The sequence below is a fragment of the Acipenser ruthenus genome, chromosome 16 (genome assembly GCF_902713425.1).
Source record: "Acipenser ruthenus chromosome 16, fAciRut3.2 maternal haplotype, whole genome shotgun sequence".
Lineage (NCBI taxonomy): Eukaryota > Metazoa > Chordata > Actinopteri > Acipenseriformes > Acipenseridae > Acipenser > Acipenser ruthenus.
In genome coordinates, this window is record NC_081204.1 from 9,977,279 (window position 1) to 9,994,184 (window position 16,906).

Sequence of the window (16,906 nt, forward strand, 5' to 3'; positions counted from 1 at the left end):
ATATAAAATACTTTTACATCATCAACTGGACACTAATAAGAATTTATGCACCTAAAGAATATTAGATACATTAAACAGAAATCTACTAAAATTAATGACACCAAGAACCCAGTTCATGTGTTAGGGTTACAGGTATAACTAGGCTGGCTTCTTTTCAATGCTTATTGTTCAGAGGCACACAAAACAGCATAATAAAATCACACACCTTTTAGAAAAGGTATTTAACTGAGGTTCTTCATTCGAACACCTTAAACCTGTTATTTATACAACAAGTTTTGCCAGTCATTTATAGCCAGCTGACATCACGACACTACTGAAAGATTGAATGGGGTGGACATCCAAAGTTAACAATAGGAAAGCGTTGGGTATGATTGACACCTGTTTTCATTGGCTATGATTTTTCTTAGCTTAGATATTTCTGTCTAAGATACATTTGGTCAGAAGCAAGGAATACATTGAACATGATTGCTGTAGGTAGCAAAGCCCTTGCAGCCCGTTGCACAATTAATAGATTTCGTTATTTTTTACTAAAGAACCTGTCAGTTCAAAAATAAATATGTTACTCAAGAAGGCGAATTATTTATTTATTTATTTATTTTTTTTACTGTATTGTATGAACCCCTGAAAAATAAAATGAACTTCAAGCTTACTGCAGGTATAATCCACCTTCGCTACCCAAAATAAATATGGAGAGAGGATGTTCATGACAGCTGTAGCAGAGAGTTCCATCTCCCCAGGGCTATCCCTGTAATCAATTTTTGGATGGAGTCCAGTCCTTTAATATTGTAGTCTTAGGACAGGCTTCAGACAAAGGAACAGTACTCTAGAGTGGTCTCATAACTGCAGAACAATGCTGGCTGGTGCCCTGTGGTATAAATAAAAGATAGCTCACTTATCAACCGAACCCACCGCCTGCATCATTGTGCTTGCAAAACCTGTTTATAACCTTAGAATACTGTACTCTTCTTGTATTCCTTGTAACGCTGCACTTTGCCCCCGCAACAGCAGGCAGTGAAACTAATTGGATAAGAGCGCGCGGATAGCGTTACATATGCTTGGATGCGTTGATGTAGTCTCCCATCCCCCTACTTCTGGCTCCTCATTTAGTAATTGCAGCAAAGAGAGTGCCTGCCATAGTGAAGGTTGACCTGATCCATCACATCAACTTTAGCTTTTTTTTCTCTTATTAGATGAATGGGACACATGCGTCATTTTTTTACTTGTTTGTTTTCATCTTTTTAAATCTTAAAGCTAAATGTTTTAAAATATATTTATGAAAAGGTTTTTCAAAAAGCGTAGTTCTTTCTTGTTAAATTGGAATGGTATTTCTGTTTAATTTAAATATGATTTCAGTTATAACCTGCCTTCTGCTGTGGGTTGCAAAGTGTGCCTGTTTGACTCACAAACAGGTTTATTGAGAAAGAGAGCTTGTGATCCTGCTACTGCTGCTCTGCATTGGAGTATTTAAAGAAACTAGACTGAGGTTTGGTGTAGATGTTGGATGAAGTTAGCACTATCAGAAGAATCATATATGTAGATAACTTTTGGACATTGCATCTAAAATTGTATTGTTCTCATATTTGTGTCAAAACAATATTAAAACCAGCAAGTATATAACTCCTTAGGCTTTTTTTTGTTTTTTATTTCTTTTTTTTTTTTTTAGAAAGGAGAAACGGTGAAAAGAATTAGAGAAGAGGTAAGTAAAAAAAAAAAAAAAAACGCTTGCTCATTTGTCCTGAAGCAATTCTTAAGCAAATTAATTGCTTTCCAGACAGTTGCCAGTAGAATTAATAGGTAGAAATCTAGCATGTCCATGCAAAAAACTGGAGTAAACAAATAAATATAAAGTAAGCACTGTTTAAAACCAGACAAACTGACACTTTGAAAGAATACGTATAGCAGAGTCATTCTAAAAAAGCTGGAAATTCAACCCGATTGTGATCTGCCTGTATTGCAGAGTAGCGCACGTGTCAACATCTCAGAAGGGTCCTGTCCAGAAAGGATCATCACCATGACAGGCACAATGGACGCCGTGTTCAGAGCTTTCACCATGATTACACTCAAACTGGAGGAGGTACGATACGCTGCTTTCTTTCATTTCCCATGACACTGTGTGGCAAACTGGCTTGTAGTTCTGTTCTAGTGTCCTTTGTGTCCATTGTTAATGATTTCCACATTCCAGAAAGTTATTGAGCTCTGTTGACTCCACCCTACTGTATCGTGGGATGGAAATAAAGAACCCATTGCTTAGGTGATGGAGCCAGTCTTACCTTTACTACAGTACGAGCTACTTGTATGCACCAGAGCTTTTGGGCTCTATGGTGTTCTTACATGTGGTTGCATTAACAAAAAATCCAGAATGGATTAAACAGCTATGCAATGGGAGCCTTATTTCCATCTCACGTATAGTATAGAATAGAGAAGAGCAAAACAAAGTGATGTAGTTATTTTCCACTCGTATTAGGGTTTCTCCTGATGTGCAAGAAGGCTGAATCTATTTAGATTGCAAAGACTGCAAGCGTCTAGCAATTTGCTAATTCATTCCAAAGATTACCTGCTGTGAATTACCATTCGGACTACGTGACCCATTTTGTAAATTCCAGGTTACATTATCACATTGTTTAACTATTGTTAATATATAAGAAAACATGCTTTTATTCGTAAAAAAAAAAAAAAAAAAAAAAAAAGTTCAGCCTTTAATTCATGAATAATAATATATTGAAAGAGAAACATATCAAATGATGATGATGTCAATAAAATGGTGCTCATGCAGAACATTTATAAACACTTGTTCTGATCAAATACATGCCACCTGGACCAACTAATTCAGTTTCTAGTAGACTGCTCACAATGCATAGAGATAATGTAAATGTATGTAGTTGCTGTAAACCTCCACTGGTGATTGATTGCCAGCTACAGTAGCCGGATCAGTGAATGTGTGTTTTGCTTTCCCAGTATTATTATAATTCTGTATTGCTTTTAAAAACATGGACCATATTCCATAAAATCTCATAATGTGGCAAAAAAAAAAAAATACAATACTATTGTGTGTTTGAGAGGGGGAAAAAAACTCAGAGGCAAGGGGTTCCTAAATATTTATTTATTTATTTATTGCATTTATATACCGCTTTCTATACTAAACTATCGCAAAGCACTGTACAGTACATAGCAGAAAAAAAAGAACAAACTACAATACATTTGTATAGCATGTCACACATACAACTGCCACAGACAGACCATTTAAATAACGGTATACACATAATAATACAAAAGTAGAAATTTTAAAGTTATATTAAAACCCACTAAGATAAGAAAGCCATTGTATAAAAGTGCTTTTTTAGTCTTGACTTGAAAACTGTAACGGTCCCAGCTTCCTTGACAAATGAAGGCAGAGCATTCCATAATTTCGGAACTCTACAAGAAAAAGCCCTTCCTCCCGTGTTGCTTTTGTTGACCCTAAGAATAATCAGCAGCCCCACATCCTGTGATCTCAGAGTGCGGTTTGGAAGGTATGGGGTCAGTAACTGCAGATAACTAGGTGCTAATCCATTCAGGGCATTGTAAGTTAACAGCAACATCTTAAAATCAATTCTATACTGCACAGTGAGCCAGTGTAGAGAGGCCAAAACAGGGGTAATATGTTCACTTTCCTGGTTTTAGTCATAATTCTAGCAGCGGTATTCTGAACAAGTTTGGGACACCAGAAAAAAGTGCATTACAATAATCAATTCTAGATGAAACAAAGGCATGCATTAGTCTCTCGGCATCAGATATGGAAATAAATACTTTAGTAACTTCCCTAATATGAGTCTTAAATGATAGATCAGGATTAAAGATTTCTTAATTTCTAGTTTAAGTTTTGATGAGAGATTGCAAGGGTTGCGCTCATGTAATACCACATTTCCTTTTAGTTGGTTCTGTGATCCCATTAGCATAACCAAGATTCTGAATAGAAAATTCTGTGACAGCCAATGTTTGATGTCTGTAAGGCAAGTAGCTAATAACACCCAGGCAGAAGAAATTCCTGACTTTAGGGACAAATATAGCTAGGTATCATCAGCATAGCAATGGAAGTTCACTCTGTGTCTGCGGATAATGTCACCTAACAGTACCATATATAATTAAAACAGCAAGGGACCTAGAATGGAGTCAATATGGTGTCACAGCACAACAAGAGTGGGAAGCACCTCCTTAAAAGTGAATTGAAAATGCATCATCTTGAAAATGTTTTCACTCATGAATGTTTCATCAAGATTTCTCAAATTAACACCTTGAATGAAGATAGTAAACTGAGCTGAGCCCACTGTAATACCTACATTACTGCTGTGTCTAGCAACAAGCTTTCCCCTTTGAGAAAGCCACAAGAATTCAATCAGCATTATGATCATTGCGATTGCTTTAAATAACAGCCCCCCTCCCCCCACCCCCATGAGCTGGCATACTGTGAACCTGCTGCTCGGGTAACAAACAGCCTGCAAACAACTAACAGGCAAGCCACCACAGACAGGAGACAAATATATAGGTATCACTTAGAAAACAGGGTCAATACACATAGTGGAAAAAACTGAGAAACGTACTAGGAAAATCAAAAGACATTGTGCTGCACTGAAGACACTAGTGCTGACATGTTGTGTTTGTAATATAAGTTAACAGGTTCTTGCACTAGGTACCAGACCTGCTGCTTTAATTGCACACATCATCAATATCTAAGTATAAGAAATCTCAAGACATTAAATGATCGAACCTCTGTGTATTACAATAGACTCTTCACCCTCTTAAATGCCTGGTGTTTAAGCCATTTACTTTCATATCTCTTCAAGCTGTGTCTTTGGCACTGACAGCTTCGACTGCCTCTAACTCAAACGCTGGTTTTGTTTAGCAGGATCTCAGCACGTTGGTTTCGAACGGCGCAGTCACCAGTAAACCTCCAGTGACCCTGCGGCTCGTCATCCCAGCCAGCCAGTGTGGCTCGCTCATAGGCAAGGGAGGCTCCAAGATCAAGGAAATCAGGGAGGTCAGTATGGATTCGGAGGGATTTTCTGTAAGCACCGTACAACTGTGATCATTTCATCGATACAAATTTATATTAAAGCCAGCACTGCAATATGAGTAAGATCCACTTTGTTGAGGCTGAGAACAATGGGATCCTGAAGATCTGTGATTGTAGTAAGAATTTCCCTAATCTATTTCATAACTACTAATCTGTGTGATCATTACCCACGACAATTCAGTACTCTCTATAATAAGGCCTGCAACATCATAGGACTTTGAACGGAATGTCATAGTAAGGAAATTGAAATTCTATATGATGGTACTGCAAACAGAATTCCTGTGGATTCGCCATTATTGCGTGTTACCAATTAAAGTTCAAAAGAAACTGTAGAGCTTTGTCCCAGCTCCCAGTTGTGTTTTCTTTTTAACTGTCTGCAGAGCACAGGTGCACAAGTTCAGGTAGCAGGAGACCTACTACCCAACTCCACAGAGCGAGGTGTGACGATATCTGGTACGCCGGATGCTATCATACTGTGTGTCAAACAGATCTGCGCAGTCATTCTTGAGGTGACTTAACCCTTACTATACCATGTTTTTATTAATGTAATGCAATGAGTTTGAATATCAGTATGTAAATGGATTATTGTCACACGGCTGGCTGAGTGGTGCCGTCAGATCCAGGAAATGAATACACAGAGACAGGACAGATGAGGTGAAATGATGAAAGCGCTGTTGCGCGGTTTATTATAAATAAAAGGTTTAAACAAACAGAAGACAGGACACGACACTTTACGCCAAATAAAACAGACAAACAAAACGGACTAACACTTAAACGGTGCACGGACAGACACACAAACACGATGAGTAAGAATAAACAAAGAAGTATCGTGCCTCTTGCACGCAATAGCAATTGTTGTTATTATTATTTCATTTTATCTTTCTCCTCCTCTCTCCCGTTCACTCCTCACCGAACACCCAACCCCGAGTGAGTAAAACGTGCATCTATATATACTGTTGTGCTGGGATTCAATTACTAATTAATTATTCACTTGAATCCCAGCACGTGAATTAATTATGTGCAACCTCGTGCTCACATATTAAATACTTTAAATGCACGTGAAGTGATGTGCAATCCTCATGCTTAAATACAATTATACATTTTTAAACATACGTGAAACACAGACCCGTTTATATCCCGTGTACCAATGCCTATACACCAACATTAACAAAGCACACGCAACATACAACATAGAAACGCACACAGGTGCGGAGCACATTGCCACAATTATCATTTCCTTTTTTTTACAATTTATTTACCACAAAATAATGAGGAGTTTAACTTTTAATCCTACACAGTATAGCACCTGCTAGAAACTGTTATTTTATCCAAGCAAATATCCAGTATAAATAATTTACAAAATAGATGTGTCACAATACATTATCACACAGTAATGTGAGCAGTAGCATTACCAGTGCACTACCAGTCCAAAACTATATTATTGTGTAATAATATATTCTGACGAATAGGTTATTTTTTATGCTCTCTGCTGAGTGGTGGCTCCTAATAATTTGGCCACATTGTGTCATTGTAGCTACAAGTAAATAATAATGAGAATAATAAATAAATAAATAAAACTTAAATGAAAACAAGAGATATGCAACTGATGTATATGATAGCCATAGCTTAATTTTGAATATATTTCTTGTTGCAGTATTTTACTATATTTTATGAAAGTCGGTCTGAAGCAACGATCTGGCTGAAACTGTGTTGTGTCCAACTGTGTATGGAAATAACCTATTACTAACTTGGTGCTTTGTGAAAGGTTAGCATGTTCTAAATCCCTACAGAGAAGGAACAAGAATAAAAAAACATGCACAACCCAGAAGAAATAGGAAAAACCTACGAAGTGTGCATAATCTTTATGAGTCAAGATCATTATCAGATTTTACATTATGCCCGCATTCGCAGTCTAAAAAGCCCTACAGGAATATAAGCCTCAACTAATTACCAGGGCTTGTTAGTGTTAAGGCATTTTAGATTTCCTTATTCCTTCAGGGTTCTGCTCCTCTCGTTGCTGATTTTATGTTTGCTTAAGCAGTCTGCATGCTTGAAAAAGCCAAGACCATCTTTTAATTATTATTATTTTAAATTCCATATTATGTGTACAGAATGGAGGTCTTTATGGTTTAATAATGTTTATTTGTTTTGCTTTATTCCAACAGTCTCCGCCTAAAGGTGCCACCATTCCATATCGCCCCAGTCCCTCCCCAGGTTCAGTAATTATCTCAGGCAATCAGGTAAGACACTTACAACAGCATGTCCTAGAGAGGACCCAATGCCCTTGTTTCCACGAACCTGACCAAAAGCATTCAGGTTTGAAATTATCCTGCTTCCAATATATGGATCTGGGGCAAATTACGCAATAGGATGATCTGAAAAGAAACATTTATTTTATATATATATATATATATATATATATATATATATATATATATGTTTGTTTTGCTCGAGGAAGCAAGGCGTATTTGTCCTGGCTTTAGATATGTGTTTTTGGATAACTGTCTTTGAGGCAGGAGGGTTGGGGCTAATTGTAATGTATATTCTTCATGTATACATATTCATTTTGGTGGGAGAAGCATGTGGGAAGCAAAGACAAGGTTAAGGCTGTGGTCAGTGAAGTTGATGAATATTCACTATGAATATATTAGCATCCAGGCAGAAATGTGAAAGATGAGGGTGAATTGAGATCACAAAGGTACTGTTCATGAAGAGGTAAATACAATACTTGACAATTGCTGTACCCTTAATGCAAGACATAGGGCCTACAGTAAGCTGTGTACATTTTCAGGGTGCCCTCTGAACAAATCACAAGGGCCGCTACTGTCTGTCTCTTTAGGTTTTACTACCAATTTTACTCCTTTGCCACACATTGTTCTGTTGAAGTTATAGTTACTATTTTCGTTATGTGTATTTTAAGGTTCTCAACGAAGCCCATGATTTTGGTTTTCACCCATTCTTTTCCATGGCTCAAGAAAGTCTGCAGCTGCAACATCATGTGAGTAGAGTGATGGAGCCTCTGCATACAACACCAACATCGAAGGAAGCTGTTAAAGGAGTGCTATCCAAGGTTTAAAATCCAGTCTCTTACATTGCATTATCTGCAATATTATCACACACCCCTTTTCCTTATGCATCTCTTGGTTGTGCTTGAATTTCTAATTCAATTTGTAATATGCAGCAAGGCTAAAGAGGAAAAGTTGCTGCTGCTTTCTGGTAACTAATGATGTGTTGTTGTTCATACTCCAATGGTATGGCTAAAATCAGACCATGTGACCTACAGCACAAGTACCAGGATGCAGCAGTTCAATAGCATTTAAAAATGTTTTTAAAAATCATGAGTTAACATAAAAAAAGTGATGAACCAAAAGATTCTTAGCACAATAAAAAAGGGGGTCTGTACAAAATTAATAAAGCTAAGAAGAGTTAGAAAAAAATGGATTTTAAACAACTGTTTAGCACTCCTTTGGGCTCTTCTATTCCTTTGTTGCAGTTGCACATTTCCTTGAGCCAGGCTATAACTGGGTTGCCTACAAACCAGTCCCCTGGGGTAGGCTGCAAATTCAGCTTCTACGGGTTTCAGCCAACAGAGTTTAAAAAAAATACCATTCAGATATTTTATAATAACAGGCTGCAGCAATACCAGCAATGGCAAATAACACTGGTATTGTACTGCAATGGGTTGCCACTTTGTGTCGGGTACCCTTGTGATACAATTTGTATGTCACATCATTACAGTTTCATTATTATACCACTACAGACTTATCTGCAGCTGGAGGCCCCTACATACTCAGCCGTCAATAATGTTGTGCCCCAGATGCCACACCACAAAACAACAAGGGAGAAGGAGGGTTAGGTGTTAATTGATTTTTTTGCTTTTAAACATTATTAATAGAAGCTCAGAACTGAGAGGGTAGAACAATAATTATATATATATATATATATATATATATATATATATATATATATATATATATATGTGATTAAAATCCCCTTGCTGATATAGATGCTAATGAGAAATGCATTACTGCAGTTGTTGAGGAAAGGATGTAAATCAGAGCTGTCCTAGATGACAGATTAGCCACAGGGAGTCATTAGAGATGCCCAGGTAAGCTGATTTTTAAACATGCAGTCAGAGAACCTAAATTGCCCTGCAGAGCCACCTAACACCAGTCCACTGACACCACGGTACTAGATTTAACAAAGTCTGGAATAAAACACTCCATACCAATTCTGTTTCCTATATTCACATTATCCCAGTGAATCTTCTCAATTGTAAACATGGAGTTCACTACTCGTGGGTTGTAGGAGCGGGTGGTGCATAAGCTTGGAGAAAGAGGCAATTACGATACCATTATACAGTAATACCAGCAAATTAGACTGAAGAAACTCTAGCAGAGCCATTAGCAGACCACACCATTCCCAGCAATGATAATGCACAGTATTATACGATAGGGCTGATATGATACTATGGATTCCCTGTGTTCATTGGTTCCTACTGTTGGTATGTCAAAATATAAAAATATTAAGAAATATTGGACCTGGAATTTTTTTAGTAAAACATTTTTTTTATTATTATTATCATATTCTTCCAGGCCTATTCACTACAGAACCAATACGGCATTCCACATTCAGAGGTAGGTGAACCTACAATGAATACAAACACAAAGTAAGCCAGCACTGGCACAGGTATTTGTAAAATGAATACAAGCACAATGTACCCCATATATTAGCACAGTCATTTGTCAGTTAATAGTACTTTACTAATGTGAAAACCGACTGCTACTGCAACACAGTAGTTTATTTATAATCAAAATGTTATTATCTAAATTTTAGACAATGCACATTGCATGTAGAACTTAAGTTAAGGCTAGTTTATTATTCTGTTGGCAAATAAAAGAAAGATACCAAGTAATTATGTATTTGTAAGGTTTGTGGGTCACTGCAATGTTAGGCCATGCTGCCTTCCTAATTTTTTATTTTGTGCGGGACCTTAAGCAGTAATGGTCTATGCAGGCAGTCTGCAGTGTAGCATTGAGGCCGCCGTGAGCAGAGTGATGGTTTTGTAATGTTGGTCTCTCTTTCGCTGCTGTAGTTGGTCAAGCTCCACCAGCTGTCTATGCAGCAGGGCACCCTTGCTCCCATGGGCCAGACGACCGCTGCTGTCCTTCCTGGTATGCATGAGGAGAAAAGCCCATTCCGAAGGGAATTCCTCTGAGGGGCTCATGAATGACAGAAATCGGTATCTTAGCCTGCTGGAATGAGCTACTTCAAGGAAAGCTCTGATAAGCCAGATACGCTATCAAAGCAAGTCTGGGGTTGAGGCCGTACTCCACACAACCTGTTAAAACTGCTTTTCAAACCAGACTTAATTATGTAGCCTAAGCACGTTTTTTGGTAACTTGTCATCAAAGTGTTAGCGGGCCGGTTTTGTTTGGAGTTTTTTCTCATTTTACAAATCACTTAGTAATTCAAATGCACTGTTTAAAAAAAACAGAATCATTCTTTTCTATTAAATTACTGTAGAATAAAGTAAGCATATATTCATATTCCCCATGAAAAAAACAATTTGGAAAATTCAAGATAATTCAATAGATGGGAGCCAACAAAGAACACTTTTTATGGTCAATAATCTCCTGTACTACCAGTTAGACTGGTGTCTGTCTTGTGAAGTTCTCAGTATACACCCTTCTTCTTGGTTTCCCTTCTAGGAATGGAGGCCACTTCTCAGACAACATCCCAGGAGCTTCTCATTCCAAATGATGTAAGTTACCATTAAAATAGATTGTTTGTATTTGTTGTTTAAGCAAAAAGTACAGATGCCAGTTTCTGTAGGTTCGAATACAGCACAGAAGACATGGAAACATGCAATTATGGCAGACTAGATGCATGTAAGCGGGCAGTTCACAGAAGCACTGATGGTGTTCATAGTTGGTTCTGGTTTAACTGAATCACACTATAAATAGTGCCCTGATTGACTTCTAAGTTTCCTTAAACCTACTGGTGTGGAGAAACAGCTTCAAGATTCAACAGTGGAGACGTAGACTCTCAGAGAATCCACAACATGTTTAAATCCCTCAATGGACCATCTAAAAGTGGGCTTTACAGGCTGCTGGCTATTTACAGGTGCTTTAACATGTGACGTTTACTAAATGGAGTGTATAGGAGTGGTTGTTCCAGACAAGAAGATTAACAATCCCAAACAATTGGTGTTCCTTACTATGGGTATGAATTATATTTCAACACCCCTCAGAAGCAGACTGAGACCACGAGAACTCAATTCCCTGGCTGAATTTGAATCAGGCCCCCCAGAGTGTCCTATTCAAATATCGCCTGTCCCGTAGGCTGCCTAAAACCAGGATTAACACCTGGCTTGTGCTCTTCAGTTCAGCTTTCTCCTGGGCATCAACTGGCTGACTCCATGGTGGTCTGACTCCCAGAGAATGCTGTCAGCGCAGCCAATTAAACACGCCGGTCTCTCAACAAACCCCCTTAAAGAATACACTGTGTTGTTTGGAAAACTACTGCTACTTTCATACAGGACTGTCCAAGTTCTCAGGGGTCCTGAAATCTTCCACTGCAGTCCAATCTGTATGAATTACATTGCTAGTCTTCATTTTCACCATTATTGCGGTCTCTTTCCTTATCCCATTTAGAGACTACATAAACCTGGCAACAGAGATATAGCCACGTTTTTCAGTGGTATGGAAACTGTAAAATGTATCCTTCACTTTGACCTGTGACCATATATATTATATATATATATATATATATATATATATATATATATATATATATATATACACACACATACACAAATATATATATATATAAAAAATATAGTACATTCACATGTCTGAGCCTGGATTAAAGTTTAGGCTTATAACACTAAAATAGAACCCTTTTTTAATGTGTTCAGAAACAGATCAACAGAACATGATTAGCAACTATTGGAGGCTGGAGATCATATAGAGAAAATGTGATCTGCAAAATGAACCATTGTTTTCCAACAGAATATTGGCTGTGCATTGCCTTATTGTGCTCACCGGTCTACAAATTCCTAACCTCATCCAATGCATTTCTTATAATAGCCTCCCACACCTCTGCCAGTGGAACAAATCGAGCACTGTGAAGCTGTGTGACTCTTATGGAAAGGAATGCTCTGCAGCCCCAAGGCACAGCAGCATTTCAGTAGTGGGGTGCGTGAACTAGAGAACAAAAGAAGATTTGTCCTTTAGTGGCATGCCAAGCTGCCGACCCTTGGATGCTGTAATCAGTTAATGCTCTCCGTGCCTACTCCAGTACTGATGGATGGACTTATTTCAGTGGGCTTTACACAGAGCTCAGGCTCACAGATTAAATCCTGAAGTGTGAAGCTCATGGGCTCGATCTGTAGCAAGTTTTGACAGAGCCTGTATCGAAGTCTAAAATGGGAACTGCAGGAGACAGGACCATGCGTTTCTTAGTTAATCCCAGTACTTTAAAAATGAATGATACTGCTCTCAACCCTCGGGGGATAGACAATCTAAAAGATTCATTTGGGTCAGAAAATAAAATGGTATTATTATTATTATTATTATTATTATTATTATTAGTAGTAGTAGTAGTAGTAGTAAATATTTTAAGAATTTATTTATTTGGTAGACACCTTTATCCAAGGTGACTTACAGGTGTTACAGGGCAGTACAGGGTTACAATGTAAGATTCATATTTAAATACAGTATAGTTTACAGTAAATGCAATAATCCCACTAGAATACAATATGAACTAGGATGCAACACGTTAGGATTGCAACAAGTTATATCTACAATGACAGATCAGTAGTGCATAACCAAATTGCAGTGAGATTATAATATTGCTAAATAGAAGATCATCTTTTATTTGATTTAGACTGAGCCTCATTGACTTATTTCCAATGACGTCCCAGTGCAAGATCTACTTAAAGTACCCAAAACACCAACCTCATCTTCTCCTTTCATAGCTGATTGGCTCCATCATTGGCCGGCAAGGAAGCAAAATCAACGAGATCAGACAGGTGTCTGGAGCACAAATCAAAATCGGCAATCAGCTGGACGGTACGAGCGATCGTCACGTGACCATCACCGGCTCGCCAGTCAGCATCAACCTGGCACAGTACCTCATCACCTCATGGTAAGGAACGCCACCCATTCAGTTGTTAGGGGTCCTCCTGCTGGCTGGGTCTGGTAGAGCACTTGATTGTTGCAGAGCCAGGTGAAGATGTGGGGTCCTTTTGGTACCTCCTCCCTTTCCAATCACAAGAGACGAGGAGGGTGGAAAGACAAATCCTGTCCCGTCTTTGTGTATTTTTTTTATTACTTGGGGTGCCAGTAAATTAATCTCTAACATGTCTGCTTTTTAATAAAGTGCTCAAAACAATGTAATAAACTAGGAACTGTGTTACACTGAATAGGATCATGAGACACTGCAGGTTTTAATGCTATTCACCATATATGTTGTCATCAAGTTAATTTTTGTCAGTTTCATATATAACACAATTGTATAGTGAAGTATAAAGACAAAGGCTGCTTATTCAGTAAACAACTTTGAGTTGTTGAACACAATGAATGTGATCAAATACTTTAATAACAAATTGAATAAAACACATTTTTAAAAAGGGTCACAATTAATACCCCAAGGTTTTATTTAAATCAAATTGTAGCCATTTACAAATGTAATGTGGCTATTGTGAGATCATTCTTGGATAGTCACTCTAAATACTTAAAGTAGTGTTACTTAAGTAGTACTTTTTATGGTCATTGAAATTACAAACAATTAAAAAAATGTTAATTTGAAAACCATTTTGTTTCTTTTCCCCAAGCCCACCCCGAGCCATCTCCCTCCTCGATTAAACAGCTCCTCCCCATTCTCAGTGTGTCATAAGTATTCAAGCCCTCAAATAATCTGTTGCAACCTCCAGTAAACACCTCTGTTATTGATTTTAATTTCTCTTTATTTATTTGCTTAACATGTCTTTGTTTAACCTTTTAACCCTCTCCATATTACCCTTCCTCTTGTCTCCCACCCATCCCCCCCCTCCCTCCGTCCCCCCTTGCAGTTTAGAGACCGCTAAATCCACCGCCCAGCCCTCCTCCATCACGACCCCCGTTGACCTCAACATGACCTTCACCCAGCCTGCCTCCCCCACCTCCAGCTCGGCTGCAGCGCTAGCGGCAATGAGCGGCATGCCCCATGGGCACATGCTGGGGGCTCCCTACGCCCTTCCCCTGTCCAGCCTCCTGGGAATGAAATCCGTCCCCTTCCTCACTTTGTCTGCACCCTCTGCTGCATCCCACGGGACCTTAGCTTCCTATACGTCCAAAATCTCCTCCGCCAACAATGGGATCAAGAAGCCAGAGAGGCAGAAGTTCGCCCCCTACTGAAAGACGGAAGGAAGGACGCCCTCTTTTTTATTTTTTGGCATTTTAGAAAGCTGGATGTTAGCTAGAACTGTCCGAATGACTGTAGCCCTTTGTTTGTGCCCATATTTAGAGATGACTTGTATAGCTTTAAAAGATGTAACCCCTTTCAGAAGACACTGGAAGACATACCTGCCAACATTGCGGCTTTGACTCACAGACTACTCCGCAGAAATAAAATTCCTATTTATTGATTTTAATATAAAAATCCCCATTTACAGTTTGTAAATTATACACCGATAGTTGATTTTATGTATCTAGATTTGCTTTTATAAAATAACGACGCTTTAAATGCTTGTAAATGTTTGTTTGCTGTTTTTTTCTATATATGAACAGTGTAAATCTGGTCATTTGATCAAAATTATTATCATTTTTTTTGTTTTGTTTTTGTAAATTTGCTACAAGTGGTTGGGGGCTTATTGGTCAAATGCTTTTCAATTCCCAAATGTTGGCAGATATGCATTACAATAATTGATGCTCTATATATCAAGTTTTGATACAAGACAGCTCCACAAAGCACTCTCCAAAAGGCTTTTGGCAGTTCCTATTATGCAGCTGTAAAAATATGTTATTCGTAATGGGGAACCTGTAATTGATGCAGAGTTTGTCCTAAAAAATAATAATGATATAAATATGTACTTAGAGAGTTTTTTTGTTGCCACTTTCCACGATATACATTATTGAAACTGGATTTTAAATGATGTGGGTATGGAAAAATGAAAAGCTTGTTCTGTATTCCCATAAAATCTTGTTCCTAAATGTTTGTGGCAAATGGCATCCACTAAAGAGTGTTGCGACTTTTTTTATTATTCTAATTATTATAGACTGGTTTGCATGAATATGAGACTCGCAGGACAGGCTGTCTATGCAAAGATTCTGTTCAGCTGTGGTTCTGAAGTGTTGCTCATATCCAGAGAAGTTTACATGATGCTCATTGGGTAGCAGAATGGGCACTGGCATTCAAGTTAGATGCCAGCGCTGTTCCTGCTCTGTGTCTAAAGAGAGTTCAGTCCTCAGTGCTGTCACTCCAGCACCTTTCACAAGAACCGAATTTATTACAAAAACAATTCAGTAAAATGTTTGCACTTGAAATTTTTATTTTTCAATGAAGGCCAAAAATTGTTTTACTAATGAATATGTTTTCTTATACAGGCTTTTCATTTTAGACATTTTGTGAACCAGGTTATTTTATTTATTATCATTTTCTTTTGATCAATGCCGTTAAATAAATGAATACTGTATTAACCTGACTCGGTTTCACAAATGTATACAATCCAGGAGACACAAAGCCATCTTTTTAATACAAACCACTTCAACTTTTTAGTGACAAACACAACAAGAAGAAATACAAATGCAGAAAAATTTTAATACTGTATATTCAAAGATAAGGTGACATTTTAAAAAGAAATCAAACAATTAAACTGATATTGACCAGTGGTTCCCAAACCGTGTTGTGTGAGTAAATACTAATTAGTTCCTGAAAAATTATGTAAATGAGTCTGTACTAATTTACACACGCCCACACCGTTGATCTGCTTCACTAACGAACACATAGCCCCCTCTCATCACATATACCCCTATACCTTTCAATCCATCTACTCCTAATCAAAAAATCATTCTGAAGTACTAATCAATCACTGCACATTCTTGTAATAATGTTACGTTCAGTATAGAAAATACATGTATGTTTCTGGTCCCATGCCTTGCAAAAGGTTGGGAATCGTTGATATAGGATCTTTACAGTTTCTTCATTGTATCTGTGTAGTTTCCTTTTAAATTAACAATTCTTTGTTGGACTGTATGTGTTACAGTTCTGCAGCAATAGATAAGGCTGTTTGGAGCCTAATCCAAAGCACACTGACGGTTCAGATCACGACTTTGGAACAGGTAACAAACAATAAAATCTTTACTTGCCAGGATACAGAAAGTCAAATATGCTAGGAGGAGTGTTCCAGGTAGTCTCTAGATAAGTCCTTAGTAAATTCAGAACCTTGCCTGGCTGACACAACAAACGTAATATATAGAAACATCCACCAAAGGCAGTTGTGTTAAAAAAACAAAACTACAAAGATCCTTTATGTTCCTAATATAACAGCAATGGAGAGTATTTCCATAGGGATTGTCTTTTTTTCCTTTCTTCTTTAGTGGACTGTTGCATAACCCATTAACAGTCAGTGCATTTTTCATTAAGAAATCAGAACTGAAACAATGCAAGTTCCTCGTTTGAGCTTAGATATGGGAGGTGAGATGGGCTGGATTGTTGTTTGTTTAACAGTGAGCCCAGCTGCTGCGTCACATGAACGATCCCGTCATTACACTGAAAGCCTCCGAGCTTAGCTCTGCAACCATCAAAATCCACTGGCTTCCTTCCACCCCTCCCATTGAGTAAAGGGAAGATTCACAGCAAGTTTTAAATACC

At 38.0% G+C, this 16,906-nt stretch overlaps 1 protein-coding gene across 4 annotated transcripts in view; it reads left to right on the plus strand.

The window, feature by feature from the left end:
- Positions 1 to 15,732, plus strand: part of pcbp4 (poly(rC) binding protein 4) — a 35,258-nt gene extending 19,526 nt beyond the window's left edge. The window contains exons 4-14 of one of the 4 annotated variants that reach the window (XM_034019753.3): positions 1,664 to 1,696; positions 1,958 to 2,074; positions 4,880 to 5,014; positions 5,431 to 5,559; positions 7,216 to 7,290; positions 7,971 to 8,048; positions 9,646 to 9,687; positions 10,146 to 10,224; positions 10,762 to 10,814; positions 13,032 to 13,201; positions 14,127 to 15,732. In XM_034019753.3, the coding sequence (XP_033875644.1) occupies positions 1,664 to 1,696; positions 1,958 to 2,074; positions 4,880 to 5,014; positions 5,431 to 5,559; positions 7,216 to 7,290; positions 7,971 to 8,048; positions 9,646 to 9,687; positions 10,146 to 10,224; positions 10,762 to 10,814; positions 13,032 to 13,201; positions 14,127 to 14,451 (1,236 nt within the window). In that variant the 3' untranslated portion in view covers positions 14,452 to 15,732. The remainder of the gene's footprint in view (positions 1 to 1,663; positions 1,697 to 1,957; positions 2,075 to 4,879; positions 5,015 to 5,430; positions 5,560 to 7,215; positions 7,291 to 7,970; positions 8,049 to 9,645; positions 9,688 to 10,145; positions 10,225 to 10,761; positions 10,815 to 13,031; positions 13,202 to 14,126) is intronic. The other 3 variants (XM_034019754.3, XM_034019755.3, XM_034019756.3) reach the window with 3 other exon arrangements.
- Positions 15,733 to 16,906: the final 1,174 nt, after the last annotated feature.